Genomic DNA, 13,100 nt, shown 5'->3' with positions numbered 1-13,100 from the left:
CAAAGAGCCAGAAAAGTAGACCATGCGCGAGCAAACTACAGTCTGGTGCTGTTTTTTGCAAACAAAGATTAGCTGGCACACAGCCACACACCCACTGACAGGCTGCCCTTGCACACCACTTGTTCCCAGCAGAGCTGGGTCACTGCCACTCTGAAAACATTTACTGTCTGGCCCTTTACACAAAAAAACATGCTGACCTCTGACCTTCATTTTTAAAAGGACAGAAGAATTAACGGATAAAACTAATAGTCCAGAGTTCAGCTGGACAGCAGCTTTCTACTCTCAGTGTTGGTCAGATAGCAAATGTCATGAAAAGCACCCCATTCTCAGATGCAAAACCACCTCCCGAACCTGGTGGGTCTGTAAACAACAGCCCCCAACCTGTTAGAGGTGCCTTGACAGGGAGGTCCAACTTCAGCCTCCTAGTATGTCCTGGTGGCAGGGGATTAGGCCAGGCCCCCACCTCATCCCACCCATCCTCCAGGAGTCCCAAAGTGGGTGTCACAGAGCAACGGCCCACCCTGAGCCAATCTCAGGACCTGGGAACAGGCCTCAAACAGTGGCAGAGACAGAATCTGGTCTCCAAGGAACAAAGGGGAACCAGGTGCTACAGGGAGGAGGGCACAAAGGCCACAGTAAACTCCCCCACAGGTGACAGCAGTGTCCATGCCTTCTGTGGCTGGAAGCCTAACCGACGGCAGGCTTTCACCTGCTTCAGAGACAGAGCAAACCCAACTACAGCAAAGGACTTTTCCATGGATGCTTGTGAGGTGAGTCTATTCACTCAAAGAGTAAATACTGAGGAACAACCAAAACATTTTGTGTGGTAAAATATACGTAAAATTTACCATCTCAACCATTTTTAGGCATGCACAGCTCAGGGGCATAAAACACATTCACACTGTTGTGCAGCCATCACCACCATCCATCCTCATCTTCCCGAATTGGAACTCGGCCCCCATAAATGCCAGCTCCCCTTCCCCTGCCCCAGGCTCTGGCTCCTACCGCCGCCTTTCTGTCTCTGAGTCTGACTCCTCTAGGGGCCTCCTGAGTGGAATCGCAGTGTTTTGTGCTTGGCTCATTCTGGCCAAGATGATTTTGGAGAAAAAGGGGACACTAATTCCACCATTAGACATACTGTAAAAACACTTTTAAAACTGAAATTGAGCAATGGAAGAAATCTTGAAAACTTACGTCTGTGAGTCTACATGGGAGAGACAGCCCAGGCTGGCTACCCAAGGATCTGCCAAATACTCCACAGTGTTGAGATCACTGTCTGGGGGAAAGTGACACCCCTGGGTCACAAGGTGCCCAGAAGCAAATCCCAGGATTTAAGGCCTGTGTGCAAACACCACACCTCTAACTGGATATTTAAGAAATACAAAAAATAAAACAAATTAAAAAATAGGATAATTTTTGCAAACTGTCTACCTAACTAGAATAAAGAACTACCACAGCTCAATAACCTTGCTCACCGCCACTGGGATGGACCATAACAAGGGTCCCACAGATGTGGAGAAGCTGGAATCTTTTTATGGGGCTTATAGGAATGTAAAATGGGGCAGCTGCTTTGGCAAACAATCTGGCAGTTTCTAGAAACAGTATCCAGCATTTCCACATGACCCTGCAATTTCCCTCTTAGGTGCACATCCAGAGTACTGAACACAAGTCCCCACAAAACCTGTTCACAGCACCATATTCACAACAGCTGAAAGGCAGACACTACCCAAAAGTGTCCAACAGCTAATGAACTCAGAAACACAATGTGTCCACCCATTGTGGACTCAATGTGTCCATTGAGTTTAATAGAACTCAATGGTGAAGTTCTATTAAATCTTCTGCAATTTATTGGTCAAGAATCCACACAGGCGTGTCCCAGAATATCCTTGGCAAATAAAATTAGTGCAACTCAGTAGTTACAGCAAGAGGACAACACTAGGTCAGATTAAAGGTTTATTGGGCTACCCTACAAATTAAAAATTGACAAATCCAGGATATCACAATGAAGTAGAAGACCACCAAAAACCAACTGATTTTAGACATAAAGATTTAAAAATGTAAGAACAGCTCTGGCTGGTGTGGCTCAGTGGATTGAGCACCAGCCTGCAAATCAAAGGGTCGCCAGTTCGATTCAGTCAGGGCATATGCCTGGGTTGTGGGCCAGGTCTCCAGTAAGGGGCTCTCGAGAAGCAGTAACACATGGCTGTTTCTCTCCTCTTTCTCCCTCCCTTCCCCTCTCTAAAAATAAATAAATAAAATCTTTAAAAAAACAAACAAAACACAATGAAACATCTTACACCTGCCAGAATAGCTATCATCAATAAACAAACAAGTGCTGACAAGGAAGTAGAGAAAAGGGAACCCTTCTGCACTGTTGGGAACGCAGACTGGTGCAGCCACTGTGGAAAGTGGTATGGAGATACCTCAAAAAATTAAAAATGGATCTGCCCTTTGACTCCGCTATCCCACTTCCGGGAATATAGCCAAAGGAACCCAAAACACTATTTCAAAAGAACATAGGCACCCCTATGTTCATTGCAGCATTATTTACAATCGCCAATGTATGGAAGCAGCCGAAGTATCCATCAACAGATGAGTAGATGAAACAACTATGGAACACTTACACAATGGAATACTACTCGGCCATAAAAAAGAAAAACTTATCTTTTGTGACAGTATGGATGGGCCTGAAGAACACTAAGCTAAGTGAAATAATGAGGCAGTCAGAAAGCTAAAAACCACATGATTTCACATGTGGAATCTATGTGGAGTCTAATGAACAAACTGAACTAACGAGGAAAATGGGGACAGACTCATACACGGATGGAGAGCAGGATGACAGCAAGTGGCGGAGATGACGGGGTGGAGGGACTGGGCAAAATGGGAAAAGGGCTCATGGGCATGGACAACAGTGTGGGGACTGCTGGGGGAGAGGGGCTATAAGGGCGCTAAGTGGTAACGGGAAAAATACAATAAAGATGGCAAAATTTAAAACACACACTAACATTAGGTTCACAGGTTCTGCAAAAAATCTCAACTTTGATCCTTATTTAGGCAGGCAAAACACTAACTGAATAAAAACTGACAGGCATCGAGAGCACTTCTTGGCCTTCGCCCTCCCTTCCCCCAGGAGCATCAGCTTTGCCTGCCCTCAGCCCCAAGGGCCCTTCTTTTGCTTCTGTAACTTGTTTCCTGAGCCTCCGCAGCCCAGAAGGCCAGAATGAGCAGAAGTGAGTCCTCAGTAAGTAAACGAGGGAAGAAACTAAAAACTAGAACATTTAAAGAAAAAAATTCTTTTTCACATTGGACGGGTAATGTGCCAATGCCGTAACAAGGTTTGAAGGAGGCACATCTCACAGAAGGGCATGAACACCCAATCACCATGCTTATGAGCTATAAAAATATAAAAAACACATCTAAAATTTTAAATTAAATGCTACAATAATGCCAAGACTTTCGTTACTGGGACATACAAAATTATTAGTTTAGCAACAACACGTAAGAAAGTATATAGGAAGAGAGCTGTGCTTCCTTAAACAAATGGAAATACTGGTATTTTGAAACTGAGTGGAAACCACATCCCCAGAATTCTGTATGACTTAAAGGTGTTCTTGACAGTAAATTTATAATTAACACTGTAGGATTTACAAAACAATGGGTAATTAGCTCTGGTTGGTGTGGCTCAGTGGCATGAGCGCTGGACTGTGAACAAAAGGGTTGCTAGTTCGATTCCCAGCCAGGGCACATGCCTGGGTCATGGGCCAGGTCCCCAGTGGTGGGGCATGCAAGAAGCAACCACACTTGGGATGTTTCTCTCCCTATTTCTTTCTCCCTCCCTTCCTCTCACTCTAAAAATAAACAAAATCTTTAAAAAAACCAAAACAATGGCTAATCAATTGTATTAATGACTATAAAATCACCATCAACACTATCCTGTTCAAAAATTCTAGACATGGAGAAAGATCATTTGTAACATCATAGCCCAAAGCTTATCACAGTTTCTGGTTTACTGTTATACTTAAAAGTCCTAGTTTTCCAGCTACCACAAAGTTAAAATTCTCAATTTGCTTCCTAGCTTTCAAACATCACCAATTAACTTATTGGTGTGCTTAGTGCGATTATTAAGTGTAAATGAACGGCTAACTAGAAAGTGAATTAAAGTGTGTACGTTAAGCCTGACCTCAGCTTCAATGAGCCTTTTCTTCAGAAGAAACTCCACAAATCTCAGAGCATTTGTTTTGCTTGAAGCCTAAGAAGTTGTCTCCAAAGCAGCCATACATGGTCCTTATGTAAAGCATCAAGAACATATGTCAGGATGAACAACGCAACTGACTCAGGAAGAGCAGAGCTAAATGGCTCAGTATCACTATTACCACAGGACCCACTAAGCGAATGTCCTCTACAAGCTACTTACAGAAACCCTCAGATAATCACCCCCAGTGTGTGGAGAGCTTTACAATGACTACAGGTAGTGTTTTTCTACAACTGTCACTCCCCCCCCCCCCGCCTTACTTACTAGTTTTTTTATCATTTGCAGTCTCTGTAGCATGTAAGTACTAAGGGACAGAGTTCAGAAACTGGTGTGTGGGGGTTACAGTCCTTATCATCATCATTCATTAACCAAATACTAAGCATCTACTATGTATCAGGCATTATTTCTACACAAAACACCAGTGGAGAAAAACAGACCTCTTGCCCTCCAGAAGCTTATGCCCTGTCAGGGAAGACAGGATAAAAATGAGCATGTAAGATACGCAGGATGCCTGGAGGATAAACTGAGAAAGGGGAACAGGGAACTTGCAGTTCAGACAGTAGCTGCAGAAGCCCCAGGTGACATCTGAGCAGCCCTGAGGGGGAGGGAACTGGCCGTGTGGATGCCTGGAGACTGGGACAGAAGTCCTGCCTGCAAGGGGGTTGGGCGGTGCCCCAGGCCACTGTACGCAGCCTTCAGTCCTACTGTTACACGTACCTGAGCACCTTTTACCTGGAGGTGAGCTCCCTTTTCACTTGCACATGTAAACATAACAGAACCATGGAAGGCGCCATTTCCTATGTCATGAAAAGAACGGAGCTCTGCCCATCATCATGTCTGCACTCCAGCTGGGCCACAAAACCTCACTGCTCCAAACGTGAGGAAGGAAATGCTGCTTGAAATCAGCTGGCCAGGCCACCACCACCCAGGTCTTTGTACCCCTACTCAGGGAAGAACCTAAACCACTGCCAAAAGCAAGCAAGATCTAAAAGCCACATATGTCCAGAAATAAATGCAGCACAGACTATTCCAATTCAGTGCAGCTGAGAGGCTTCCTCGCCTCCGAGGGCCATGTTTGTGATTACCAGGGAGCAGGGCAGAATGTCTGGTCTCTCCAAAGGGTGGACACATCCACCCACCAGGAAATATAGATGGGAGAGTGGCCTGCCTGTGCTGCAGGACACTAAAAGGTAATCTGCATGACCGAAGACTTGACCTGGGATAGTGAGCACACACAATACAATACACGGAGAATATATTATAGAATTGTACAACTGAAACCTATATTAACTAACACCACCCCAAAAAATTCAATTAAAAAAGAAAAAAAAAAAAAGATAACCTGTACAGCTGCTCAAAATGGCAGCAGAGGTGAAGTGGAGAAGAGGGTGTGGTTGTTAAGAGTTGGGGTTGCTTTTGAGGATAAAATGTCCCAGAAGTGATAGTGATGGGTGCACAGCTGGGAATATATTAAAAACCACTGAACTGTGAACTGTAAATGAGTAAATTGTATGGGATGTGATTACGTCTTAATAAAGCTATTAAAAATATACACGATTGCTTTTAACCTCGGGAAGGAAGGCCTTCTGGAACCAGACACTGAAGGGGAGAAGGGGCTCACTGTCCCCCAAACATTTTTAAAAAAAAATATTTATTTACTTTTAGAGAAAGGACAAAGAAGGGAGAAAGTGAGAAATATCAATATGAAAGAGATCCATAGATTGGTTGCCTCTTGCACGCCCCCAACCGAGGCCCTGGCCCGCAACCCAGGCATGTGCCATGCCTGGGACTAACCAGCAACCCCTTGGTTTGCAGGCTGGCACTCAATCCACTGAACCATACCAGCCAGGGCAAGGACCCCAAACTTCTACATGAGAAAAGCATATGGGAGCACAGCTGGAAGTGAGCACTGGAGGGCAGGTGCATAGACAGCCAGCCAGTCATGGCTGTGGCAGTTCAACGGTGGGGGGCAGAGGGGGGCCCTGAAGACCCTGCTTTGAAGCCACAGCAAACCTGTTCTCCCACCTGGGTTTTTCAAACAAGTGAAATTGTTTACTCAAAATTATCTTTAATTTTAAAACGCCCAGCATTCAACACCAACTCAAAATCCAGATGCATTTTAATTTCCTGGCCTGCTGCCCTCAGTGTGCTCACAGTTGACTCCTGGACAGGGACAGGGCCACTGTGAGGGCGGCACAGAGATGGGAAGCCAGAAAGAAGTGGCGGCTGACGAGAGACTCAGACCCATGTCCCATTTGTGGGGAACACGCTCAGGATGCCCGGGGGGAAGCAAGAACCTGTCCTGGTTGCTGGTGGGCTCACTGGCCTCCCCTCAGGATCCTTTCCCCTCCTGAGACACCATTACACAGGACCGCAGGCAGGGCTCAGTGTCCAGGTGAGGACATGGGGGTCCTCAGCCCACGAAAGGAAGCCAAGCAGCCTGCCTTGGGGTCCAGAGGAACTGGGGGTAGGTTTCAGGGGTTGAGCAGATTCCCGTGGGGCAGGTCGCCAGCATGCCAACTGCCCAGGGCAGGGTGGTCACAGTCCATTTGTCTGTCTCCCAGGGGCTGGGGGAAGAGAGGAGAAGGCCATCATGTGATATGCCTGTCACATGAGCTGGGCACACCCTGGCTGCTGGTGTCGCTGCTGCTGGACAGTGAAGGGCTGTGGCAGAACCTGGGAGGGGGTTGGGGTAGGGCACAGGAAAGCAGGTCCAAGAAGGAGGGTCTAATCTCTATGCTCCAGGTCAGAGCACCGGCAGGACAGGTAACAGACGCAGCTCACTTAGGGAGAGTTGGGTGCTTCCTGAACTCCCACACTGTATGCAGACACACTCCCACCCCTACCCAGATGCCCCAGCTGGGGTGGCATCTGTCTCACCTGTTGGGCAGTAGGGTGGCTAGGCTACTGTACCAGCCGGTAGGTGATGTATCTGCCTGCGGTTTCGCTGGGCCGGATAATCTTCACCACCTGCACCAGGGTGAGAGTAGGGCTGGGAGGGGCCTCCTCAGGGACCCAGCTGTGTGTGTGAGGCGGACGGGGAGGGGGAGCGGCATGGCTGGTGGCCCCAGGACCCTGACCCTGGGCAAGAGACCTGGGGCAGCCCTGACTCTAAAAGGAGCTAGAGTCAGGGAGGGGTGGATCCTGAGGGTGCCGTCTAGGAGGAAAGGGGCTGAGGGCCGAGCTCTCCTGGCAGGAACGGCCTCTCACCTGCCCTCGCTTTATCCCAAAGTAGCGAGCCACAGGGTCTCCAGCCTGGATCCTGGGCAGCTGGTTCTCTCGGAGTTTACTGGGAAGTTCAGTCAGGAAAAAAAAGCCATGTAGAGCTAACTGGGAGGGATGGAGAATCCCAAAGAAGAGGACTGGGGAGGGGAGAGGATAGGGAGGCCAGAAAGGATACTACCGGGCCAGTAGCTCTGTCACCTCCTCCTTGGTCATGACGACATGCTCTGGGACCAGCTGCCAAGAGAATCTGTGTCTCTAGAGGGCCGTGACAGACCCCGCTGTGTGCCACACCCCTACATGGGAGCCGGCTAGTGTGCCCCTCAGGGGGTCGGCACCCCACCCTGTGGCCGTCATGCAGATGCCTTGGGAGACAACCTGGATCCCCTGCAGCTTCCAGAACAGATCTCCCCTCAGGTCACTGGAGTGGTCCTGGGAACCTGCACTCCTAGCAAGGCCCCAGCTGATGCTGATGCTCCGGGGCCCGGGAGGCTACATACTTTGAGAGCTTGGCTCTGCTTCCTTCACTGTCTCACCGCTCTCTGCCACCCAACTCCCCCCACCTTCCCCAGGCCCCACCTCGTGCTCCGTGATGTTGATGAGCAACTCCTGTTGCAGAAACTGCTCCAGTATGTACTTGGGGGCCATGTCAACCAGGGACTAAAAGAGACAGAACCTCAGGCTCAGCCACAGCTCCCACCCAGGGCCTTACCTACCCACCCTTATGTGACTGGAGACAATTAGACCTGGTTTGTTTCTTCCCCATGGGCCAGGGCAGGCAGGAAGCTGAACAGGTTTGATCTTGTGCTCAACGAAAAGCCGGGCATCATAGCTGGGAATACCCATCCCACATGTGGGTTTCTCCCTGCTAGCCCAGCCCTCAGCACATCTCTAGGCCTTGGCTTGGTGTCACAGAATGAGTTTCCATCAGTCGAATGAGTCCAAGGGTTGTCCGAGCTAGTGTGGTGGCCCTTCCCCAGGAGAGGATCAGGATGGTTAGGACTCTGCAGCTCCCAAAGGCACAGAGAAGAGGGTGCTTGCTGCTCCTTCAGCCTCCACTCAGGCCTGTCCAACCTCAGAGGGGCAAGATGGGTCTGCTCTGTGGATGCCCCATGCAGCCCACATAGGGCAATAGCTCCTTCTCAGACCCCAAGCTCCCGCACCAGGACATGGAGTCCATGCACCAAGGGGCTAGAGTTGAGCGTTGCCCAGGGTGTAGCAGGTGCCCTGGGTGAAAATAGTGGTGGGGCCTCACAGGAAGTGCCGCAGGGAGGGAAGTGAGGCCCAGGACCGAACGTGAAGAGGAGCGGTCAGGCTCATCGCTGTGGGGGCGCCTACCTGCTTGGCGGAGGGCGTCATGCCCTGCTGCACCACAATGAGGGCCCGGGTGATGTTCTCCTCCTGCATGCGCTGACAGTACACCTTGATGGTCTTGATTCCCACCTTGGGCTCCTCTGCAGGCAGAGTGCATGCTGGTCTACAATACCAGGTCCCTCACCTGCCCCTTCCCAGGCACGTGTGGCACCCCATTCTGGGGCCTGTTGCCCAGTTTGCAGAACAGGGGCTGGCTGCCTCCAGGTCAACAAGCTTCTGAAAGGCATCTGTGCCCCTGGACCTTAGAGGGTCCCTGTATAGAAGTGGGTGTTCTGGGAGTCTGGGTTTGGTTGGGTGCCTCACTGGTGTCAAGGTTTTGGAACCCCCGGGTTAAGTGGCTCGTTTAATCTGGGAGCCCATGAGGCGCATGGCTGTGGTGAGGTGAGGTTGGCTGATCTGCCATGGAGACAGACCACCTACCCTGGAGTCCTTATGTTCTCAGCAACATTCAGGGTAGGGGCTCTGTCACTGAGGAAGTGCTGGATCCTACGAGCCAAGCAGGTCAGTGTCTGGGCTCCAGCCACCACGATTCGTGTGAGACTCCCAGCTGGGCCTCTACCTCTGTGCAGTGCGTATCACTCCACTGATGGGCAGGGTCTTGGGCTGAGTTGTGTTCCCCCCGAAATCCCCATTTTCAAACCCTAACCACCAGGACCTCAGAAGGTGACTGCGTTTGGTAATGGGGCCTTCAAAGAGATGATTAAGGTAACAGGAGATCATGTGTGAGTCCTGATCCAATCTGCCTGGTATCCTTTTAAGAGATTAAGACAGACATTAGAGACCCTGTGAGGATGCAGGAAGGAGACAGCCACCATTTACACATTTAGGACAGAGGCCTGAATGGGAACCAACCCAGGGAACACCTTGATCTGGACTTCCAGCCTCCAGAGCTGGGGACAACAAATGCCTGTTGTTTAAGCCCCTCTTGTGTAGAGTTTTGTTATGGCAGCCCCACCAAACCAACACAGGCAGAAAGCTCAGCCCTGCCCTGAAGCATGTCCCAGAAAAGCAGTGATGCCCCCAGTGTCACTTAAGACCAGGAAGTACAGCGAGACCTCCCACTCCAGGGAGGAGCTAACCCCTGGCAGGTCTCGAGATGGCTCCATGGGAGGCCTGTGATAGGCATCAAGGCCTCAAATGATCATGTCTCAAACATGGGGACATTTTTCTTAAAAAGTGACACCAACACCCTGGCTGGTGTGGCTCCATAGACCGAAAGGTCGCCAGTTCGACTCCCAGTCAGGGCACATGCCTGGGTTGTAGACCAGGTCCCTGGCTGCGGGTGTGTGAAAGGCAACTGATCATTCGATGTTTCTCACACTGATGTTTCTTTCCCACTCCACCTCCCTCCCTGTCTCTCTAAAAATAGATAAATTAATTAAATCTTTATTTATTTTTTTTTTAAAAAAAGTGTCACCAGGTTCTGCTCTGCCCACCCCCTTCACTATGGGCACAGAGTTGGCCCAAAGGAGCAGGACACAGCCTAGCCCAGCTTTTGCAGGCCTCAGAACCAAGCTGCTTCAGTGGGGTAGGTGTTAAGACAGAGGAACACAGGAGTCTCAGGACACCACTAAATGGCTCTTCACTCAAGCTGGGGTTCAGCGGGACTCCTAGTAGAGAAGGCACCTGAGCGAGGTCTCCAGGGACAATGACTAGATACTGAGCAGGCAGAGGGAGGAGGAAAGGGTATGGTGAGGTGGGGGAATTGGCAGGAAAGAGGCAAGGATCCTGCAATGGTGCAGAAAGGAGCTTCAGGAAAGGTAGGTGCTGGGAGTGGAAGCTGGGCTGGTGGCGGGAGAACACAGTGGGTCTGAGGGCAGGAGGGGCTGGAGGCTCGGCTGCAAGGCCTACAATAATCCTGGTCGAAGAAAACAGCCTAGGAATAGAGAATGGGAAAGGGGACCAAGAAGGAAACTGAAAGGCACTTAGAGGGGTCAGAGATCAATGGTGTCACCCACAGCACAGAGGGCAAGGGGGAGAGCTCTTTTCTGGGTCACACAGCAGGGGGCGCTGTTAATAAACTAGATCCTGAGCAGGCCCTTAGGTGGTTCCATCAAAGCCGTGACCCCTCCAGCACTAGCAAGACACTCACCTGGGAAAAATACAAACATCTGGTCGGTGGGGTCATCGTTGTGGGCCACCAGCACAGTGAGGTCTGTGCGCCGTGGCCGCCCTTCACTGGGCTTGTCCCCAAATTGGGCCTTGAACTCCTCCAGTGTCTGGTCTAGCTCATCCTGAGTCACCAAGTAGCCTCGATCATGGCACAGCTGTGGACAGAAAGAGCCAGGTAACACCAGGGTGGAAGAGGGATGACAGCAAGAACTTGGGCCAAACGAAGCCACTATGAGGGCAACATAGGGAGTTTGGGGCTCAGTGTGGCAGGTGTGTGAAGAGGCCAGAGAAGAGGGATGGGGAAGGTGAGGACAAAGATGGGGCACACCCCAAGAGAGCCGTTGCCCTACTCCAGTTAACCAGCTGCCATGAGTGTTGTCATTTTATCCTGACCCGTGGGGAGAGGCTGTGATTAGGAAGCAGCTGCAGGGCTGGGACTTGGGGTTGCGGCACTGGGGCAGATGAAGACAACTGGGTGGAAGGGGCGTTGCTAAACTCGCTAGGCAGACTCTGGTTGGGAAACAGATAACAGCTTGAGGGCAGCAGTTCTAGGTCTTGTCCTGGACATCAGGGCTCTTTGAGTAGACTGACTAGAAGAAGATCCAAATGGAGAAAGAGGAGGTCAGAGCTGGTACTCAGCCTGGCTCCCGACCCCCTTTGCTCTGTGAAGTCCCCACACCCTGATTCTCTCTCAGGACCCCAACACTGTCCGCCTGTGGCACAACCGTTTCAATCCCTGTCTTAAACAAAATAATGAGAAAATAAGGGAAAAAAATCCCTGTCTTTGGGATAGCTTTGCAAAGCAGTGAAGAGGCTGGGTTTGGCTGCCTCAACTTAGTCGCAGCAAGATTCCTGTGAGGCGAGTGCAAAGGCCAAGGTCTTGGTCAACACCACGCACCTCTGTGGTCTCTGGGGATTACAATTACCCCCCACCCCCTGCCATGGGGTGGCTTAAAGCACGTAGCATGTACTGATTGCTCAACCAGCTTGCTGCTATCACTCTATCCCAAGTAACTTAAAGTTCATGACTGAAGCACTGAAGTAGCCACCAGAGAGAGATCAAAGAAATACCTACAATGAATGATAGCAGGTCAGACCAACTAAGCTAGGTTCCTTCCAGCCCCACAATCCTGGAATTATATCCTATGCACTTGGAGTAGTGCTGGAGCCTTCCAGGAAGTAAACAAGAGACTGCGGATGAAAAAGGGGTTCTATGGAAAGTAACCTCAAAGGGTGAATCCCTAACTGGGCAGGTCATAGTGGGTAGCCACGTCCTAGGCCTGTAACTTTTTTAGCATAAGGTTTATCTTTGCCTTAAGTAAACCCTGTCCATTGTTCTTCTGCAGCCAGGTTACACACCTTTGGTATACGCTGTGACCACTCTCAGGAGAGTACATAATCTTATTATCTATCTTGTAACCCAATCCCTGCACTGTTTTCTCCCCCTTTCATGCAATCTTCCTTACATTCCCTCAATTCCAAATGCATAAAAGAAACTACAACATTGTCATTTTCCGAAAGCGTATTTGACATCTTGCTTCCAGGAATGTCGTCAGTTTTGCTTAAAATAAACTCTTATAAAAGTTATTTACAGATTTAGACGTTCTTTACGTTGACAAAACACTGACACGTAGAGACAGCGAACATCCCGGGAAGTCAGACCCCAGACTCCTTCACTCCTTCGGACTCACAACTGGGCCACGAAGGCCCGCCTTCACCGCGCTCGCCAAACAGGGAACCCCACGCGGACTCACCTGCATAATGGTCTTGCGAATCTTCCACAGCCGGTATGTCTCCTCCTCGTCGTCCATGCCTCCCACGGCTCGCACTCACAACGCCTGTGCCCCGCAGGACTCGCGCCGATTGCGCCTGCGCCGAGCCCCGGTCAGGCCCCCTTAGCCTCTCAGTTTAAAGCTGTCTTCAGCGGACGCCTGAATGCAACGACCTTCCGGAGTGGCAGTGCCAAGGGCAGCCCGAGCCTTCCGCTAGCAGCGGTTCGCCATTGGCGTGCAAAAGGCACTGCCCACCCTCGCCTGCGAAGCTGTCGCGTGTTTTTGACTGCACCGCTTTTCCAGAATTAGAATTTTTTCTCAACACTGGCCTCAGGGTGGCAGTTTAGAATCCCAACGGGCAGAAGCGA

At 50.3% G+C, this 13,100-nt stretch overlaps 1 protein-coding gene and 1 non-coding gene across 2 annotated transcripts; both read right to left on the bottom strand.

Annotated features, from left to right (window-relative positions):
• Window positions 1–3,301: 3,301 nt before the first annotated feature.
• Window positions 3,302–3,405, bottom strand: LOC129080096 (small nucleolar RNA U13). The gene has a single exon (XR_008530155.1). It is a non-coding gene; the product is annotated as a small nucleolar RNA U13 (small nucleolar RNA).
• A 2,895-nt stretch (window positions 3,406–6,300) lies between these two features.
• Window positions 6,301–12,864, bottom strand: POLR2E (RNA polymerase II, I and III subunit E). The gene is made up of 8 exons (XM_054585313.1): window positions 12,715–12,864; window positions 10,941–11,115; window positions 8,813–8,928; window positions 8,054–8,134; window positions 7,653–7,711; window positions 7,463–7,541; window positions 7,133–7,222; window positions 6,301–6,819 (listed from the first exon to the last, which is right to left on the bottom strand). The coding sequence occupies exons 1-7, from the start codon at window positions 12,769–12,771 to the stop codon at window positions 7,157–7,159; spliced, it is 633 nt and encodes a 210-aa protein (XP_054441288.1). The 5' UTR covers window positions 12,772–12,864; the 3' UTR covers window positions 6,301–6,819; window positions 7,133–7,156.
• Window positions 12,865–13,100: the final 236 nt, after the last annotated feature.

Source organism: Pteronotus mesoamericanus, unplaced genomic scaffold, assembly GCF_021234165.1.
Source record: "Pteronotus mesoamericanus isolate MK-2021 breed Mesoamerican mustached bat unplaced genomic scaffold, CSHL_Meso_final contig_835, whole genome shotgun sequence".
Classification (NCBI taxonomy): Eukaryota; Metazoa; Chordata; class Mammalia; order Chiroptera; family Mormoopidae; genus Pteronotus; species Pteronotus mesoamericanus.
The sequence above is the reverse complement of the archived record's forward strand: the minus strand, read 5'-3'. Positions and strand labels throughout refer to the sequence as shown.